Here is a 22,211-nt window from a genome sequence, read left to right on the forward strand (position 1 = left end):
ACTGGTTACATATTTGTGTATTGACATTGATCGAATCGCAATGAAACAGATTTAAATACCTGCCTAATACTTATTTTAAGATATTATGATCCACATCCTCCCTAATTATGTTCCTTATCCCACAACTTTTGAATAAGTATTGCATCCCCGTTTACTACCAGCCGTATTGAATATTTCACTGCTTTAATGGATGAGTACGAATAATCTGGATACGAAGTTTAATAGATATTTGTGTGAATCATTTTGATTTACAAAGGAATCTAAGTTCCCCATAATTCCAATTATTTATATATGAAAAAATTTACCCGCAAGATTATTGGTCAATGGCACTGTGTCAAAAATCTCTCTCTCTCTCTCTCTCTCTCTCTCTCTCTCTCTCTCTCTCTCTTTTGACTGTGAGACCAGCATTTTTATCTAGAAAAGTTTAATTATATTTGAGAAAACGTGCAACGGTTGCTGATTATTACGAGATCTCTCGCTTCACAGGTCCTTTTCATGTTGATCCTCTAAGCGAATTATCATTGGATTTTCTCCTTCACACAGGTACAATGTTCAGTTTGGCGGTGGCCTTCCAGCACCAGTATTACCCGTCCGTAACAACCTCCGCCGCCCAGGTCATGGGAACAGGGGAGTGGGCACTGCATCCAGCAGCGTCGGGAGGGGACAGGGATCCCCGCGCTGCTCTTGGAAATGCACTGCCATCATCTTCATCACAATCGCCGTGGTTCTCGCCGCCGTTCTGATCTACATTGCAGGTAAGATTTACGACATTCCGTTTTACGTCGAGGAGTATATAATCATTGCATTGTGACGTAATTCTCATTACGCCACGTAGCCACAAACATTAATGACGTACATGATCTTGCCGTGGACGTATAAAGCTTACCGTCCAAAGAGGATATAAACGATGGGTATAAAAGCAGGGATGGGAAAAACTGTGACTATTTATGGAAAAATGGATAGAAAAAACAGTAAACTTTTTGGAAAAAATGGATGGGAAAAACTTTCTTTTTTCGGAAATCAGGGACTGCGGAGTTTTGGATAAAAGCAGTGGGAGAAAATGTGAAGTTTTGGAGAGAGAGAAAAAAAGGATGGGAAAACTGTCGAGTTTTTGGAAAAAAGGTATGGGGAGAACCGAAGTTCTTGGAAAAAATGGATGGGAAGAACTGTGAAGTTTTTGGAAAAAGGGATGGGGAGAACTGTGAAGTTTTTTGGAGAGAAGAGATGAGAAAAACTGAAGTTTTGTGAGAAAGGGAAGGGAAAAAGACTGTAAAGTTTTTTCTTAAAAAGGATGGTAAAAATTATGAAGTTTCTGGAAAAAAGGGATTGGAAAAACTGAAGTTTTTGGAAAAAGGGATGGAAAAAACTGAAGTTTTTGGGAAAAAAGGGGTGGGAAAAAACTGTGAAGTTTTTGGAAAAAAAGGGATGGGAAAAACTGAAGTTTTGGGAAAAATGGAAGGGAAAGGACTGAAGTTTTCGAAAAAAAAGATAGGGAAAGTGAAGTTTCTGGAAAAAAAGAATGAGAAGAAATTATTTTTTTAAAAAGGGATGGGAAAAAGTGTGAATCTTTGGAAAGAGGGATGGGGAAAACCGAAGATTTTGAAAAAAAAATGGATAGGGAAAAACTGAAATTTTTGGAAGAAAGGGATAGGAAAACTGTGAAGTTTAAAAAAAAAGGACGAGAAAAACTGGAGTTTTGGAAAAGAGGGGTGTGAAAAACTGTGAAGCTTTTGGAAAAAGGGATGGGGAAAACTGAAGCTTTTTCAAAGAAGGGGATAGGTAAAACTGTGAAGTTTTTGAAAAAAAAGATGGGAAAAACTGTGAAGTTTTTGAAAACGAGGAATGGGAAAAACTGTGAAGTTTTTTGGAGAAAAGGCTGGGAACAACTGTGAAGGTTTGGAAAAACAAGGGATGGAAAAAACTGTGAAGTAATGGGAAAAACTTTGAAGGTTTGGGAAAGTTTTTAGAAAAAAGGGAATGGGAAAAACTGTGCAGTCTTTTGTGTTAATATCAAGAAACTGTTTCTATGTCCGAAATAAATACATAATGTTATGTCAGCGGGTAAGTGCACTGAAAGTTGGACTACAGTTAGAGTCTACCCCATCGCAGAAGCAAATGTAAACATAACCTGGTCTTGTTTTTCCAAGAGATTCACGAATTCTTTCTGTTTAAAAAAAAATAGCAGTACCATCTCACCTGGCTTAATCAGATATGAGTACTGATAACATCGTGCTGAAGTATTCTCTTCTAAGCTTTCCTTAGCTATAGGGAATCATAGCTGATTTTCTATTTTATTTGTCCAATTCGAACTAGTACTTTCTGTTATAGTTTTAGTACAACAACAACAAATAATAATAATAATAATAATAATAATAATAATAATAATAATAATAATAATAATAATACAGGTTTTTAGTAGAGGTTTTTAATCGGAGATATAAAAATATATCATCTTTGTATGATTGTACAGTATTTGTTAAGTAGCTGTATATATATATATATATATATATATATATATATATATATATATATATATATATATATATATATATATATATATATATGACTGTGCGTGTATTTGTGTGTGTACGCGTAATAGGTCGTTTCTCCTGCAAGTATATTTTCTCCGTTACGAGTTGCAGATTAAAACTGTAATGTTCCATATAATGTCAGTGTTAGATAGTGGTAATGTGTTTGCTATACATTACAATTAATTTTCTTGCTGAACGTTTCAGTTTGTAGATCAAAGTCCTCGGAAACAACATATGGTGTAGAAAATGAAAAGGAAATCATATTGGCCTTTTGCCCCTGTGATGAATGATCGCTGTCAGCAAATGAAATCTGATTATGTTTCACCGTAGACTGTTTTGTATATTTTATTAGCGTTCGACTCCAGTCTAGATTAATGAATTCAATAACAGAATGTAACGAGATATTTAACAACAGATTTATTATTATTATTATTATTATTATTATTATTATTATTATTATTATTATTATTATTATTATTGTAAAAGTTATTTCAACTTCTATATCACTAAGGTATTGTTTTATAACTGCGTTACTGTAATTGCTGTAGGTGATGATGTTTATACTTAATTTTATTTGTTTGTCGCAGTGAACCCTAGCTTATACGCAGAAAATATACTGAAGTGTTTTTGCGTCTAATCATTCTTCCCCCTCCCCCTCCCCTTCTCCTTTCCATCCCCCTACCAACCACTCGCCCCCTCCCCCAAGAGGAATAAGGGAATACAGATATCGAAACATCATGATGCTAAATGTAATGGCGTTGAAAATGTAGGAGATTCCGTAGAGAATTTAGATGTTTGAATGTCTTGTAATGTCTGTATGTAAGAAAATAAAATACGTTTATAGCTTATGTTGGATATAAAACGTTGCGTATAAAGAGATGCTGTTATTCCGTGTTGGATTGTGAAAAAGCAATCTCGAGTAGCAAAAAGGACTAATATTCCTTCCAGATCTTCAGCACTAATCCGAAGCATTAATCCATATCTTTGCAATTAGACCTTTCGACCAGCCTCTTAAAGCCTTTGATATGACGACCGTCTAACAACCATTAACTTTTCGGAGAGAGAGAGAGAGAGAGAGAGAGAGAGAGAGAGAGAGAGAGAGAGAGAGAGAGAGAGAGAGAGAGAGAGAGAGAGAGAGAGAGAGGGGAGAGGGGGAAATGGTGTGCCTAAAAAATTCCCTTTGATATATGTAGAAAGTTAGACGTTTCATCGATATCTCCATCTGAAGTTAACTTAGCTTTGAGGCATATTAGAAGAGAGAGAAACTTCATCCCCATGATGGAGCTACTCATCAACAAATCAGGACCCGAGTAGCTGTGGTTCTCATTAGGAAAATGAACCGAGAGAGAGAGAGAGAGAGAGAGAGAGAGAGAGAGAGAGAGAGAGGGGGGTGATTTGTCCTCCATTTATAAAATGTTTATTAAAAGGCACTTAAAATTTTGAGGGAGAGAGAAAGAGAGTCATGATTTGTCTCCCATTTTAAAAAAATATTTATTCAAAGGTACTCAAAGAGTTATAGAGATAGATAAAGAGAGAGAGGGAGAGAGGGGTTAGTGATTTGTCTTCCATTTGTAAAATACTTAGTAAAACGTACTTTACAGTAGTAGTAGTAGTAGTAGTGGAGAGGGAGAGAGAAAGAGAGAGGGTCGTGATTTGTCTTCATATTAAAAAACATTTTATTTAGAGGTACTTGAAGAATTGTAGAGATAGATAAAGAGAGAGAGCGGCTGGAGATTTGTCCACCATTTATGAGATATGTATTAAAAGGCAGTTCACAGTTGTATAGAGAGAGAGAGAGACTCGTTATTTGTCCTCCATATATAAAATATTTATTTAAACCCCTTGACTGTTGTATACGGCTTTCCCTTTTTATAAACTGGGAATTTGAATATTATTGTATGAACTCTTCCAGATACAATTTTTATGCTTAAGCAGTCTTGGGGATTTCAGTAGCTATGGTAGGAGAGTGGATGTTGACTTGGGCACCAGTTAGGCATTTTCATTAAAACGTTGAAGACGATGTATTATTATTGTGGGAAGCTTCTCTATGTAATATTGGCACATTACTTATGAAAAGAGGTCTAATATGAACGCTAAGATATAGTGGTTATTTTCATGTTTATTATGTATATCATTTACAGTAGGAGACTGACTGTTATCAAATACATAACTGCTGTTGTTGGTATTCTCTGATTATTGGGCCATTTTCTTTTTCGAGAAATGCTGCCATATCTTTTTTTTTTTTGTATTAGAAGCTTATGCAATTATCCTTGAAGGAGGTTTAATGCACATCTAATAAATACGTTAATATTGTAAATATGTACTGTGGTTTAGGTGAAATGTCTTGGGCATTATATTCAGTATATCCGCCTTTAATGTCAAAGTATCTTTTAGCTCTCCTTTGCTTTGAATAAATACACTTTTGTTGACTCAGACATTCATATTCAAGCACTAATACATAAACGTGTGTAAAGCTAATGCGCTCTCACAATACTTAAATATTCGCTTACAGCTAATGCACTCATACAATCTATATTTACGTGGGTTTTCTTATATCACACGCCTGCCTGATTAATCTGTACCTTCGTTATTTCATTCTGTCGAATGATGATGAATACACTTTGTGGGCCAGTAAACAGTTAATATTTTATGAAATAGAAGCTCTAATTTTATAGGGTGTTCTTCGAATCGCCTATATTGCAAATCACAACTTTATTTATCTTTCTATTTATATATCTGTGTATCTATATCTTCGTGTATTTTTCTTGTGTGTGTGTGTGTGCATGAGGTTTTGAATACCTACAGCGTGAATAAAGAGTAGTTGTGTATTGTATTGTGTCTTTTCGCTCTGAGAGGTTTGCAAGAATAATTCATCTCTCTCTCTCTCTCTCTCTCTCTCTCTCTCTCTCCGCTCCGTCATAAGCGACGTGATCCTGGTTAATTGCCTATTTCACGCTGCCTTGCTATTTGATAGCGGTGGTTTTTATGCGCCCCCAGATTTTCTCTTGGATTAGGCGAAGCGCAAGATTCGTAACTGAGTCTTACGCTCCCAAGACATAAGCGCTATATTTGCGTGTTCTCTCCTGAGAAGGATTGACTGAGAGGTTGCCGGGAGGAGCCGGACAGGAAACCCAAAGTTTGCATGGCAATAATCTCGTGCGAATTGCGCCTTCAGGCTCGTAACGAAAGTAAATGCATGTCCGAGTGATCACATTTTTTCACTTTCCTCCCGGGTCACAACACAGTCACGTTTTTTTTTTCTTTTTATGCCAGGTTATATAACGGAAAACACGCACTCGCGTATGATAGTCAATTTTTATCATCCCGATTTTGCCTCTTCATTCCTCCTTTTTATGGTTTTATTTCTGTAATGTTGTTCATCCTGGGTACCACCGGACGTTGCTTTTCCTGGGTGTCATGCGTCACCTTGTCCTCCTCTAAAGTGATGCGGGTCGGTTTTTTTGAATAAACTCCGACGCCTTGGGTGCGATAAAATAAATGGTTCATTCACTGATAAGGAATTGACTTACTTAAGAATTCATGGAGTTCGGGACTTGATCACCGGTTATCCTGGAAATCCTCTCAATCTGCCGGACGAGAGTTTAATACGTCAGCCTGTTTATCTTGCTGAATTTTCAAAATGACTCGAGCGCTCGGGAAGTTTGGTTGAGATTCTCGGTGTCCTTGTCTCAGAACAAATGCCTTTAGTTATGACTGGACTCCAAAGTTCTTATCCTTAGTTTACAACGATGAATTCCCCGTAGGGCGTTTAGTGCCGTTAGTGCGCCTCATGCGGTGCACTGTAGGAATTAGTTAAGGGTTTTTGCAACGTCTCTTCGGCCCCTAGCTGCAACAACTTTTATTCCTTTTACTGTACCTCTGTTCATGTTCTCTTTCTTCCATCTTACTTTCCATCCTCTCCTAAGAATTGATTCCTAGTGCAACTGCGAGGTTTTCCTCCTGTTATACCTTTCAGACCTTTTTACTGTCAGTTTCCGTTTCAGCACTGGATGACTTCATAGGTCCCAGCGCTTGGCCCATGGCCCAAATTCCATATTCTGTTTATCTATCAATAACGATGAATCGTGTGTGGCTTATGAATTTTGTCCTTAGTTTGCATGAACAAATAAAGCATGTCGTTATTTAAAGCTGACATGTATTGTACTGGAACCTTTGTGCCTCATTTAGTCAGTCGTTTCAGCGTAGTAATAAGATTTGCGGAATTTTTACGGCCGCACGGATGCGCAAACGCGCATTATCATGTTTTTTTTTTTTTTTTTTTTTTTTTTTTTTTTTTTTTTTTTTTACAAATCCCGGACTTCATATCCAATAAACGTGGCGAATGTGGAAGTCGCCGTCTTCATGACGCAAATTGAAAATAAACTAATGTTACTCCAATTCATTAACTCGAGATTCCATCTTTATTGCTATTTATAAGGTCGTTGAGGAGATATTACAATTCCCCCTTGTGATTTATTACCCCAATTTACCCGTTTTATGAGAGGAGCTCGAATCGATGAAGGTCTGGCTGGCTGGGTCTCGTTCCTACTTCGTGATATGAAAGGTCAATGAAGAGGATAATAATGGCAAGATGGAGCCCTGTGACAAGAATTGTTTCCTTTTGGGTATTTGCGCTCTTCTCTCTCTCTCTCTCTCTCTCTCTCTCTCTCTCTCTCTCTCTCTCTCTCTCTCTCTCTCTGAGAAAGGGAGACAGAAAGGGAATAGCAGGTTATTAGATGTCGTATTTTTTTGTAATCTCGGTAGCTGCTTGTAAAAGTATATGAAAGGCCTTTTGTTTTATATACGAAAAATTGCGTACGAAATTCTAGTTCAAAAAACAGCTACGCCAAAATGAAAGAAAATAATTATTAGGATGAATACTTTTAAATGTTGTAAATATGTGTGAAAACGCACACACTCACAGTATATATATATATATATATATATATATATATATATATATATATATATATATATATATATATATATGTGTGTGTGTGTGTGTGTGTGTGTGTGTATATATATATATATATATATATATATATATATATATATATATATATATATATATATATATATATATATATATATATATATATATATATATATATATATAATATCCGTGTGTCTCAGTCCGTCTGCTCTGGTGCCCGCATAAGACACGGGCGGTTTAGTTACATTATAAATGAAAGGCATCTGTGAATGGATCCTTGAGGACTTGGGACAGTTTGGAGTAAGGACTATACAGTACTCTTGAAATATTGGAATTTAGAGGCTATGGGGCGGAATATGGTCTTTTACTTACGTGTGAACGATGCTTTTTCAAATTAGTGTCTCAATTATGCCAGGCCCTTATTATCGCGACCCCTGTGTATCAACAGCCTCATTTATTTACAGCTGTCTTATTACATCCAAGATAACTAATATTTCATTATTATTAATATCTTACGTTTGGTTTCTGGGTTAAGTATTACCTTGAGGAGCTAAGCCTACCCGTCTTCTGTGACTTGATGGTTTATATTTTGACGGATTACTGTTATTCAGCTCTCTCTCTCTCTCTCTCTCTCTCTCTCTCTCTCTCTCTCTCTCTCTCTCTCTCTCTCATCCTGAAACTTTAGGGAACGCGACTAAGTCGTTCCCTCCTCTCCCATTTTGGGGATCGAATGTTAGTCTTTCAGTTGTGAACTGAACGCACCACCTTTTGTACTACGAGGCCTGGGAGAGAGAGAGAGAGAGAGAGAGAGAGAGAGAGAGAGAGAGAGAGATGAAGTTAACCTTTGCTGTAGTGAGGGGGAAAATGATAGTGATCGTGACTCATCCTGCGAAATACCAGAAAGAACCTACCACAGATCAGGGACGTTCCCTTGGCTCTTTGTGACAAGTCTTGCTTTTTGTTGAAAAATTTAGGTAGTAATGAAATATCTTCGCAGTCAAGCTGTTCCCACGTTTTTGAACATGATTCCGGCAATGTTAGTGTTTTTGTACACAACTTCATAATAAAGATGGAAGTTAGGTTCTGCTTTATTTTGGAAGCAATATATGTAATCATAAAGGATAACCTCATTTGAAAACAATATGAATGTTTTTCGTGGGATCCTTGGCCTGCTTGAAGATATTGCACTGATTCACACTGATAAATCATCTGGTAGACTGAACTTGTGATTAATGTTGAGAACAGGTAAAGAATGTGATTAATGTTGAAACAGAATATCTTTAAAATTTAACATGGAAAAAGAATGGTAAATGTTCATGGAAATATCGGTTAAAGAACAAAGGTTGAAGGTCATTAATAATAATGAGAAAGCTCTTAGAGAACAGAATGCTAATTCATGTACGAAGAAACTTGATTTAGAATTGTATCAAGAACGTGGAGAAAAGAAGTAGCGGGTAAGCCAGTAAGCCAAGCCCTTCTCAAAAAAAATCAGTTAAGTGAAACAAGTTATTCGTGTGTTATAGTGGTATGTCTTGTTGTGCAAATCGTGTGATGCTAGTCTGAAACTTCCTTCTAGAATCCCTGAAACTCTGAAAACTTGAAGTTTGTTAAAGTCAGAATGTCAGTAATGCGTTTCAACGCCAAAAAAGAAAGATAGTTTGGCATGAGAAATGACGTGTCGTTTTAAAGAGCCAAAAATCACTTGTTTACGAACGAACTATACGGTAGAAGATATGGCAAACTTTTGGGGCATTAGGCACAACATCCGATGATAATTAATTTAGATATTTAACTGTCCTTAGAGGCCTAGGTCCTGCCTGGTCTTGCAGATGAGCATTATAGAAGACATTATGAGATTCATCAGAATTCGCTTCAACGGGGCAGATGTATCAAAATTGTCTAATATAAATTCAGTAGGAAACAAAACTTGAATATCATTGTTTTTATTAATGTCCTCTTTATGATTGTTCTTGAGTCTCTATCGTGCGGCTGATTGACTTATCAATCAACCTTCCGTAAAAAGCTTATGGTACATTAATTCCAATACCTGTAATTTGCTGGAATAAAGAAGGGTAATTTGATTAATCTGCTTTACAGAAGTATCGAAAGATGGATGATGGATCTTCACCTCCGTCAAGAAAGTTGTCTTTTGGTTCAGTTTGTCTTTTTGTGCGTTTGTTTGTATGGTTTTTCTTCTGTTTGTTTGTTTATCATAAACAGACAAAAATTATGGTTGGATACTCACAATAGTGAATTAAAGTGGGCCTTGTCGGATTTTTGGAGAGATCTGGGTCTTAACAAGGGATCCTTGGGGTCTGTCACGTAATCAACGAAAGTTCTGGATACGTGATTATGATTTGTATGCGTTGATGTCGCCATCAGGAATCCTCTGATTTTATTAATGCTGATTGTTTTAGCTGGGGGAAGGGGTTAGGGGTTGGGGAGGTTTTCTTAAGTCATAAAATCCCATGTATTTTCTTATGTTGAAATACTTTAATGGTACGTGGTTACGTAGTGATTCCCTTATCTGACTACGGGGAAAATTTGAATTAAGTAAAATAGAACAAAAATAATAATAATTACAAAAAGAACAAGCCATTCTCCTTTGACGTATCCATAGTTTTAAAAAATTTCTAGGAGTGAAGAAATTTTCGTTAAAAATCCATAGAGGAAAAATAAAAATGAAAATGTACTCTGTATTAAAATGGCTGAATAGCTTATTTCAAGAAGGAAGTACAGTAAAGTGTTCCACTCGTCAGGAGCAAGGAAAGAGTCGAGAGGAAAGTGAAGGTAGTATTTCCCGCGAGAGACGGGACGTAGAGGTCCCAGTGATATACAGATGTTTAAGAGAACAGCTCTTAAGGTATAAGGTGGTCATATCTCTTTCAAGAAGGCTGGTCGTATTTGGAGAGGGGGGTCTGTAATTCCTTGAAGATTCGTATCTCGATGTTCATTTAAATACTAAGAGGACCCTTTCCGTTTGTCGTGGGAATTGTAAGCCCCAGAACTTCTCCCTCTTATTTGTGACAGTTGCAGTTTCAAGACCTTTCCATCTGTTATAAGTTATTGAAAGTTCGTGAGGGCTTCTCCTCATTAGCAGGCGTTTGGAATGATTTCTCAAAAGGACTGCGTATGCTTTCTTTCATCTTGGGATCCACGTCATTCCTTCTCCTCCTCCCCGAAGAGACGAGAAAAATGAACCCATTACAGGGGGAAATATTTCGCCGTTCAATTATACAATCTCTGACGTCTAACGTTACCTTCCCTTTCAATTTTCCCTGGCCTTTTTGTCTCGGCCTCTTTTCGGGAATGAGTCGCCAGAGACGAAACAGGCTTTTCTCTTTTCTGCCTCCCTTTTCGATTTAGAAATAAGGCCCTGGGGAACCCTGGCCTTAGAAGAGAGGGAGAGCGAGAGAGTAATAGAATTCTGGCAAAGGAAGAACATTTCAGAATTGATGTAAGTCAATTTTCTAGGTTCCTTTTTTTGTAAGAATTGGCTTTTTTTTAATTTCATTACCGTATTTTTCTTTTTTGAATGTATTTTTCGCACGTCTTTTTCTGTGCAAAAATTGCTTCTTACTACTTATATTTATGTATCTATAAAACAACGGTTTACAAACTTTACATGCATGTAAGATATACTCAGGTATTATCAGAAGCGTCTTGTATGATGCAAACGACAAGTCATAATAACTCGAGAATCTCTCCGAGGTGTCTATATGTGTATGTATGAATGTATGTATGTCTGTATATGGATATGCGTGTGTATATGATAACGAGAATCTTTCCGAGGTGGCTGTATGTTTGTATGTTTATGTGTGTATACATGTATGTATGGATATGCTTATGTATATTACTACGATGATAATGTAATATAATAAATAAGCTAGAGGTCAGAGGTGCTACCTTGTCATGTAGCCGACCTCAGTTCTTTCGCTAAGATAAACGTACTTTTTTCAATACACTTATAAATTTTTCTCAACTATAAGACCCAATGTAGTGACGAATATATACAGTATATATGTATATATATATATATATATATATATATATATATATATATATATATATATATATATATATATATATATATATATATTGTATACATACACATATACGTATATAAACAAATATAATCGAATTGTGCTTTGTATTAAAATCTGACATCGTTTAACCTCCCTATAAAAACTTCCAGACAGAATCTTCAAGCTGAGCCATTCAAATCTTGACCGCTTCTCCTAATTTTAGATTACGTGAAATCGAGTCGTATCATCGTCATGAATCATTCTCTCTCTCTCTCTCTCTCTCTCTCTCTCTCTCTCTCTCTCTCTCTCTCTCTCTCTGGCTGCTTTTATCCCTTCGTGACCCTTTCTACATGATTCATAGTGATCATAAGGCTCACACGGTCAGCAGATGCTTGAATAGAGATAACAGAGGGAAATTGGCCATAACTGATATTCAGATGCGATGAATCTTGAATAGCTGCCATCCGAGATGAGGAAACTAACGTATTAGGGTGGAATGTCTCTCTCTCTCTCTCTCTCTCTCTCTCTCTCTCTCTCTCTCTCTCTCTCTCTCTCTCTCTCTCTCTCTCTCTCATAAACTTTTGTAAGCTTTGATGAACATTGTTGTACCGATTCCAGTGTGCTGGTCAAATTAATCGGCCTGTCACTACACACGCACACACCTGGAGAGAGAGAGAGAGGGGGGGGTGATTCACTTATAAAAATGAATGATAAAAAAAGACAGACAGAGAGAGATGATTCATTTATGAAATTGAGAGAGAGAGAGAGAGAGAGAGAAATTTGATAATATTGGTAGGAAATCTGGAACCATTTAGTAAATAAGAGGAGTCTTGTATTTCCCGACAGAAACAAAGGCAGAGGATGTCTTTCACCGATGAAAGTGTCCCACAAGAAATTAGAACTGCTTGACCCATGAATTTGAGATTGTAGGTTTTTTTTTATTAGTAAAAATTTTCCTTTTTACGATTCCGTATTTAGGTCCGTTTGTATTCCTTTGGTCAAGGCAATTTAAAACTTCTGCGTTCGGTTTCTTGAAATTTATAACAGCCCCCTGATATCCATTTTGTATTATTCCGGTCGCGATCTCAAAATGGATGGCTTCCAGTAGCTCTCTCTCTCTCTCTCTCTCTCTCTCTCTCTCTCTCTCTCTCTCTCTCTCTCTCTCTCTCTCTCTCTCTCATATTTCACAGTTGCCCTGTATATTTTTATAAGGAGTAGTTCTACTAGAAAACTTAGTTTAAAGAACTCTTCTAGGGCTGGCCCGAAGGATTAGTTAGTAATCGTAAGTATAATATTTATTTGTAATGAGTTATGTTTGATTTAAGAGGTTGCAGTGTTGTGGAAATTGTAAAATTGCTTCCAGAGCAAATTTTCATTCTCAGCTGAATTTCCTTTCATTGTGTAGTTTTTAAATATAAGTTTGGTTTTCACTAAATTGTATCACAGGCTTAATTTTGTAATTTCAGGCAGGATTCAGTAGCTGCAATTAGTTTTGACCCTGGGTGTATAAGAGAGACTCAGCGCTAGTTGGGGTTCTTGACGGAGGAGATAGGCGAAATTGAGGAAGGAGCTAAAATACTAGATAAGGCCGAATGTGAATCGATAACGTATCGGATGAACCTAAATCAGAAGCTGTTAAGGAACGGATGACTCCCATTTCTTGGCCACTGGTCCTCCCTTTCCCGTTTTGATCAGCGCCAAAGTTTTGATAGTGCTGCGTTGTGTGATTTCGAGATTAACATTTGTGGAGGGGGATAGAAATTGGAAGGAAGGGCGGGAGCAGGCAGGCAGGCAGGCAGGCAGGCCAGGGAAGGAAGAAATGCGAGGAGGCAGATGGGTGAAGCACGCTCAAGTTCATCAAATACGACCTCGAAGTTAGATGGGTTTAGTTCGGTATAGGACTACACAACGAAGATGGGGGTGATGGAAGAGTAGATGGCATTAGCCAATGATGGCTCAATAACTTCGTTCTCCCGGGGCAAAGTCTTTTGGCAGCTTGCTGCCCCGACGGGATATCTTAGTGCCCATGCCACGATGGTCGTTTTTGTGCACAGATCGCTGCTGTCGGATGTTCTTAGTTATTGGATTTAAATAAAGACTCTGTCCTTTAACTGAAGAAAGAGTTATTTCTATACGAGGAGAGTGAATGGGAATTACATACACACGAAATAGACACACGGAAACGCAGCCATTTAGATTTGGGCTCCGATAAACACGCCGGAGCGCTCATTCGAGACCGAGATAGAATAGTCGTAAAAATTTTAGATATGAAAGATGCCCTTGTTCTCGGCGGTCGTAAAAAGTTCTGTCATCTTTCTCGGGATCTGTTCATATAGACAATTGGCATGTGCCGTCAGTTTTCCTCTCTCTTTTTTTTCTGTTCCAGGAACCGTCAATAAAGTGACGGGGACGTGCAATAGTCGTTTCTCTTTTATGGCGCTACAGTAACATGGAAAAGGAGAGGAAAGTCGGAAAAACTGTGGCCTTTCCCACTTAAGGCCAACTATCTCTGTGATGCTTTTCCTTCCGCAAGCCAAAGATTAAAGGGCTATATAATTTCTACCCGGCTATGGCAAATGGGATTAAAGACGACGTTGGATAGGTTTATCCAATTCCAGGATTATCCAGTTTGTTGAGTAAGGAGCCAAGGCGGACACAGGCAGGGTGCAGATAAGGCTGATTGGCCGGCATAAGGGAGATTGGATAGCATCTGTCCGGGGCCCTACCATGAGAACAAATAGCCTTCTTTTGCAATGACCTCACGAACCCCACCCCTGCTCCCTTCCCCACCACACCACCGCAACCCCAAACCCTCCCAACCCATCCCCACCCTTCTCCGCTCCCCCAGCATCACTACCACATGCTATCCTCATCCTACAATTCCCGTAACATCTCCCTCCGTCTGCGACTACTCAGAGGACTTTGCTCCTTATTACTTCTCTACTAAAGATTTATTCGGGGCATGTTCTCGCGCTCTCCTTTAGTTTTAGGCGGAATAGCCTCACAAATGCCTTTAGATGTGAAGTATCATACCACTTTTTTTTCCTCCCTAACTTTTTTTATTTTTTTTTTTCCTCACTTGCGATCGCGGAAGTAAGTGAGCATATGTAAACGCCTGGAACCTCTGGTCTATTGTTTATCATACAAATCAAATTGCAATGTCTGATTCCCGTAGGGGGCTAGTGCCGTCAGTGCACCTCACGCGCGGTGCACTGTAGACATTACTGAAGGTTCTTTGCAGCGTCCCTTCGGCCCCCAGATGCAACCCCTTTCGTTCCCTTTACTGCACCTACATTCATATTCTTTCTTCCATTTTGCTCTTTACACTCTTCTAACAGTTATTCATTGTGCGACTGCGAGGTTTTCCGCCGGTTACGCCTTTGTAAACTTTTACTATCAATTTTCCTTTCAGCGCCGAATGACCTCTTGGGTCCCACCGCCTGGCCTTCGGCCTAAATTGTATATTGTATTCTATTCTGTTCTGTTCTGTTCTGTTCTGTTCTGCAATATCTGACGATTACTTAAGGTTTGTAGCGATTCCTTTGTTGCTCAGCGAGTGATTTGAAGCGTTAGTAACTAGACCTAACATCCGTCTGTGCCGGAGCGGTTTCATCTGATTGTTTTTTTTCCACCGTAGGAAAAAGTAATATAGAGCCACGTTATTTCGTTTTTCCATTATATATTACGGTGAAAAAGTAAGGCAACATGATAATTTTTATCCTCGTAACCTCCAGTACAATATTGCACCGTTTATAGTTCTGTGAATTTGCTGCCTCATTAATTTTCTGGGTGTGCTGGATATCGCTTTTACACTAATGGTGAAATTGTGCTTTGTTGTAGACTGGTGCGCTCTCTCTCTCTCTCTCTCTCTCTTGTACACATGTTTTACGTAGAAAATACTTTACCCGAAGTTAACGTGTATACTGTAAGTGAGAAATAACTGTAATACAGGGGTAATAATTTCATGCCTTGGCATTCAGTAAAAGATGAAAGGGTATTTTTGGTTTTTTAGATATAAAATTTTGTGCTCAGTTCAGATATGGACTTTTGTTTACAGTTCCGTTCCTTACAAATAAGATGGAAGGGTTTAAGTATATTTATAGATTATCCAGGACAGTATCGTGATAAGTCTTTTCTATTATTTAAGTTTTTCATAATTAATCGCTCATATGTGAAGAAAGTGTTGAAATAATGATGTATTTCCTATTCCATTAATAATTACTGTCGTGAATGATTCTCAGGGCTCTCATTGGTTGTGGCAGTAGGTTTATTTTATTGTAAAGACAATCATTTTGGAGAGAGAGAGAGAGAGAGAGAAGAGAGAGAGAGAGAGACGCTGCTCATTCAGCTATCGTAATAGTGCTCTTCATTAACCTTGAATTTCATCTTATTGTACAGTATATAGACTGGCAGTCGGGTACGTTGTATTGTACACAGAAGCTAGGATTAGCCTACTCTTTTCCGTTGTATTCCATTACTGTTTTGCAGTGGAAGGCGCATAATGCCATTAAAACGGCTTTGCTTGGGTGTAATACGAGACACGACTATGTCCGTTGGTTTTACTGTTACGTAATGAAGGATTTGTAAAGCATTCCATTTCATCTGATTTGGAATATAACGAATACTTCATGTAACAGGCTTGGTTAGACATATGGACAAAGACACGCATATTTTTTTTCCTTCCCCTTTCTCTAATTTTTTCATTATAGATTTTTATTTTTGGATGGGCTGCCAGTGAAAGTATAAGAATTAAAAATACCCTGGGATTCAGGTGGATATAACTTTCAATGTTAGTAACGAAGTGATTTTGTTTTAACCTTGGCTATTTTACTTTGAGGTTATTATATGTATTTGCAAGTTTTTCTGCATGTACTGTGTTTTTTGGAACTATTATTTATAACCTAATACCTTTGTGTTTTTTTTTTTTTTTGCAAAGCAAGTCATTGTAGTTCATGCGTGTATATTATATAATGTGTGTGTATATATATATATATATATATATATATATATATATATATATATATATATATATATATATATAAAAACTTGTGTGTGTTTACCAGTTAAATAATCATTTCTCTTACTCTCATTAAGTTGATAATAATGCTGACATTGTTCGCCAAACCTACATATGTTTTAGTGTCATTTTCTAAATGGATAATTATTACGCTTTTAAGACAAATGTATTTTGATTATAAACACTACTCGTATTTTGACTTACCACCATGTGTTTATATTTGCCAACAATACATCAGTTCACATTTATTGTTAGTTTTTCTTGGTATAAAAGATTTATTTGCAATGTAATTAACTAAATTTCAGTTATTTTATTTGATACTATTGTTTCAAAGCCACAACCATAGTAATTTTTCAGGGCATTACTGGCGTAATTAAATAAACATTTATGTAGATGTTAATAATATTCATTCTATACAGTGGTAATAGGATTAGAAACAGTGTAATATTTAAGCAGCTTTATGGCGTTTATTTGGAAATCATCATATGTGAATTTTGATTCAGGTCTTTTTTTTTTTTTGCGATGCAAGTGTTTGTGCGTCTGGATGTTGCGTATGTATGATGCTTGCGTTTCTGGTGTGCATTTATAGGACGTGAAGCAACAGTGATACTAATCTTAATTATATATCCATAATTGACTTTATCAAGACGAAACCTTAGGTCATATTGATGCTTCGTCCCGTAATCCGTAATTAAACGTTCTAACGACGTAACCTCATACGAATGTTATGAGATCTAGAACCTCTAATACACGGTCTAGACCTTGCCCTAGTACTTTGTGTTCTTCGACCCAGTTCACACAAACGCATGGGTAATGGATCATAAAGGCGCGGTCTCTTGGCCCCCTCCCTCCCTGTCTTCCACAACCCCCACCCCCCAAGTCACCCACTTTTGAAACATCTTATTTCCTCCTTGGACTTCCCTGTTTAAGATTCCGCCGGTGCCAGCGATGGTAATAACACTAATGATGATAATGAAGATAATACCTCATTGATAGAACGGTCACGTGGGCCCCCCAACACAATGGACGTAATAGGGAATGGGTGGATGGGGTAATGAGCAAGTCAGGACTCAATACAATTTGCGCCAAATTGGATTCGATTGTGTTAGTTGGATCAAGATAACGAGAGGACGGGATAGGTAGAGTGGATGCGGAGGCGGCGGCTGTCTTGTTAGGCCGAGGAGGGCGCCGGGCCGCTGGGTCTAAGGAAAAGGGGTGCGTTAGAAGCACGATCTAGAAAGAAAGTTCCTTCTAGACCTAGGTTAAAAGAAACGAATGTACAAGTACGAGAGAGGCATAAGGAACGCCGTGGGTTTCAGATGTAGGAGTGAGTGGATACGTGGGTTGCTGGTGAGCGCCCGAGGCAGTAACATCACTTACTTGCCTGAAACATATTATACTTCTTATGTGTAGAGTACTCCTTACATGGGAAAGCGAAGATGTCGTTAGCATTTGTTAGTGCCAGTCGTTCTTTGAACACCCACATGAGTGCAATCCAGGTTTGTAGGCGTTTTTAGCTCTCTCTCCCTCTCTCCCTCATGGCGTAGGTGGGGTCGCACTCGGACTCACTTGTAAGAGATCATGTGTACGAGTCCTAGACTAAGGTGGATATCTCTGGTCATGTCACCTTAAATCTATGGGTCGTCTGTTTAGCTAAATATTAAACTGTGAACTTGGTGGCCTGTCGACCTTAGTGGATCGTAGCCACAGATGAAGAGAGAGAGAGAGAGAGAGAGAGAGAGAGAGAGAGAGAGAGCATCGAAAATAAAGGAAAAGGCCTGTGCCATCATTTAACCGTTAAATTAGATACCGTTATATCATAACTGAAAATAGGACAGCCTTGACAAGATAATACTCAACTCGCCTGGTGGAACCATTTATCATAAGCCTATATCCTCCGGTTTAGATCTCTTTCCTCGACACACACTGGAGACGACTAGATTTGTGAGTTTATTTTCCACGTTTAATTTGGCAACAGGCATAAAATGATTCGATATGAATAACTCAAGAGTTCATTTTTTCATATTTTAATGTGTCAGTGGAACGTCACATTGTCGCCATCATTTTATGCATCATGGTGCGGTCTGCGGTCATTATTTTTATTAGGAGATGAAGTTCCTATTAACTAATTAATCTTGCTGGTTCAAGTCTGTCACAGAGACTCCATTAAGCAACAATGGCTTATTTCGAATTAACAAGTAAGTGTTGCAAATATGATCACGTCAATTCGGTTTATTAATAATAATATCGCCAGCATTACGAGAGCCATTTCCTGTCTGCTTGTGAACGAACGACCCAATCGGATCGTAACAACATAATCAACGAGGCCGTGACTACTTAATTGCTTGCAATTGGCAGGTCCCCGTGTGGTATTGTTTTTAATTGGCAAACGTTATTCGTTTGGGGGGGTCAGCCATTTTAATCATTGTTTTTCATTATTGGGGATGTGGAATGTTCCGCGAAATTTGGGAGCATTTTTTTTTTTATTTCAGCTGTCACAGCTCTTGCTGGTGGTGGTATAAGTAGTTGATTCGATCTTGTTTTTGTTGGTTCATGGTTTGGAAGATATTTTCTCTCTCTCTCTCTCTCTCTCTCTCTCTCTCTCTCTCTCTCTCTCTCTCTCAAGTAGTTGGTTTGATCTTGTTTATTGCTCCATGTTTGGAGGATCTCTCTCTCTCTCTCTCTCTCTCTCTCTCTCTCTCTCTCTCTCTCTCTCTCTCTCAAGTAGTTGGTTTGATCTTGTTTATTGCTCCATGTTTGGAGGATCTCTCTCTCTCTCTCTCTCTCTCTTTCTCTCTCTCTCTCTCTCTCTCTCTCTCTCTTGAAATCGAGACGACTTGAACATACAGACACGAGAGTCGACAGCGTTTACCAAATCGTCGTCAGTCTTGCTTTGATGCTTTTCTCCTGAGATGTGTATGTGCTTGCTTTGTTGTCACATACATCTGTGTAACCTGGATTGAAATTTGCCCCCAATGAATTTCGCTTTGGCTACTGGAGATAGCACGTGATTTGGAGGCCCCCCAGAGTGATAGATATTCAAGCCATCGTCAGTTACAGATTCACATTATCTGCCTTATCATCGGGAGGACAGAATAGCAGAGACTACTGCCATCCGATGGAGGTCCCTTGTGGAATGGAAAGGAAGAGGGAGAAAGGAGAATAAAAGCTGGGAAAGGACTTATAAGAGAGGTAGTAAGGGTCATGTCCTTACTCGTATTTTAAGAAGTAGGTAATCAGCTTTGAGGATGGATGTGTGCGCGTGTGTGTGCGCGCCAATATTAGAACATGGTTTGGGTTAGGCCTAGTGTCTCTCAAGACTGTGCTTGGCGCCTCCTTTCCTGAGGACTTGAACACGCAATTTGCCGCCATTCGTGACGCATATATATATATATATATATATATATATATATATATATATATATATATATATATATATATATATATATATATATGTATATGTGTGTGTGTGTGTGTGCGTGCGTGCGTGCGTGCGTGTGTATGTGCGTGTGGTTGTGTTTGTGATAACATTAATGAAGACAATATGTTTTATTATTTTATTTACAAAAATGTTTTTGTTTTAATCATGAAATAACAATTTTTCGAACAGTAATTAAAATGTTCTTGTAAATTGCGTCTGCTAACTTTTACGAGACGAAAGTCGCAATTCTTGCATCTGATATTTGCAGTTTGCCCCTCTAAACTATCCACAAATCCACAGAGCCTTCTTGCCCACGTTAGCAACAATAATGATAATACTGATAATGATAACTTGTCACTTTATAGTGTCATTTTTGAAACGAGAATATACTTGCTACTACTTTTGTATGGTGAAAGCGCCATACAGAAATAGCCAGTGTCTACTATAGTATTTATACGACTGTAATATGAAGTCACCTCATGCATTACATTTTGTGTATATAATGCAAAATACGACATACCATTTACTTGCGAATTCACTTCATCACAAAAGTGCGTCTTCATTTAATTTTAGCCCCCATTTGTACACGCTCTCTCTCTCTCTCTCTCTCTCTCTCTCTCTCTCTCTCTCTCTCTCTCTCTCTCTCTGGCAGTGATGACCCCGTCAAGCTTTTAACCCTCTGGCTGACGATGACCTCGCCTTCATAGCGAACCTCGGCTCCAATATTTAAAAGTTAACTTTTCACCGGGCCCCCTTGGGATTATAATGCCATTATTGCTCACAGAGATACCGTTCCCTAAAACTTTACCCTAACAAGCAACATGTACTTTTAAATACCCTATTACTGAAAGTAACTGCCCAATTATACTCTCGGCAGATGGTTGGGGTTCCGTCGACAAAAAAAAAAAAAAAAAAAAAGTTAAAAAAAAAATGGGGTCGTTCGGTTTAGCCAGATAATGGGGTCATTTGCTTACAATACAACCTTTGAACGATCGTCAGGCTCTCGACCCTTATCCGTGGTCGATGGGAGATAGGGGAAAAAGGGAGGGGGATGTCCAAGGTTTTTGATAGCCGTCATCTCTTTCCCGGGTTCATGCATGGAGCTGCGCGCTGGTGGTGGTGCTCGCCACGTGAGGTGGTGTGGGAGAGTGCAACTGTTCCTTGCGTAGTTCTTTCTCCTCGTTTCATTTAATGGTCGAGAAATACTAGTAGTGAGGTTGATAAGGGTGTTTTAATTCGTCAGATTAGTGAAGTTTATTTTGAAGAAAGATTTTCTTCCATCTAGGACTTGAAGTAAATATGATAAGTGAAATATAAAATTATGAATAAAATTTTTTTTAAATTGGTTTTCAGATGATTTTAATTGTTTGTAGGCCATCTTGAACTATGTTTCTTGATTCTAGTTATAAATAGTTTACTAAATCAGTGCTGTAGTTTCAGTACAAGATTTTAAATTCTGTAGAAACAGTAAGGAAAAGCCATTTTAGAGTTTACTCATAAATTCTGTACAAAAATATTTTCTTGTAATGGCCAGTGTTACAGCGTGTCACCTCAAAAGAATGTAGATGTTGATACTATTTAAAGCGAGTAGAACTCACAAGTTCTTTATTTACAGACGTTAGTGTCTTTAAAGAAGGCTCACTGTTGAAACAGAGCTATTGGAATATGATCAAAGGGAATCTCTCGAACTTCTGCAGACAACGGATAATTTCAAATACGGACTTTACAACAAAATATATAAATCATGGGACATTAATACTGTGTTGCGTGTAGATGTAAGAAGCATCGCAAACAACGCATAGTTTTAAGTTACATACCAAGGATCATGTTCTGCAGTTATAGACTAAAGAGTAACCCTTAGCTACCGTGCAATATAAAATCGTGCCACTTTATTAGAATATATAGATGCTGACGTAGTAACTCTAGAGACCACAGTGGAAGTTCCATATTCAAGTAGGAAGGTTTTCAAGGATGGCCAATGGGAGATCTTGTGTCTTGAAGACAAGGTTGCCAGGATTTCCCTGAAATGAAAAGAGGAGAATAATTTTCCACAATATTTTAGCATTCGTGTAGACGATATGACTGACCTCTCTTATTACCATGAACTCATGCCAAGTTTAGATATTGAAACCATTAGCTTACTTAGATTGACAAACAAAATTCCCACGATCGGTAATGCTTTTTCTCTTCAACCTAAAAATTTTTTAATTGTATGAAGTATTAGTTCTCGTGGGCCAGTCAGAATACTAACAGACAGAGATTTTAAACCAATCGCAGTGCATCA

General features: G+C 38.0%; 1 protein-coding gene across 3 annotated transcripts in view; it reads left to right on the plus strand.

Moving 5' to 3' along the window:
* The window catches only part of LOC136835067 (teneurin-m-like), a 555,645-nt gene that overhangs the window by 273,210 nt on the left and 260,224 nt on the right, over positions 1–22,211 (plus strand). For all 3 annotated transcript variants that reach the window (XM_067098230.1, XM_067098249.1, XM_067098240.1), the window contains exon 4: positions 544–755. In XM_067098230.1, coding sequence (XP_066954331.1) covers positions 544–755 — 212 coding nt within the window. The remainder of the gene's footprint in view (positions 1–543; positions 756–22,211) is intronic.

Source organism: Macrobrachium rosenbergii, chromosome 4 (genome assembly GCF_040412425.1).
Source record: "Macrobrachium rosenbergii isolate ZJJX-2024 chromosome 4, ASM4041242v1, whole genome shotgun sequence".
NCBI lineage: Eukaryota > Metazoa > Arthropoda > Malacostraca > Decapoda > Palaemonidae > Macrobrachium > Macrobrachium rosenbergii.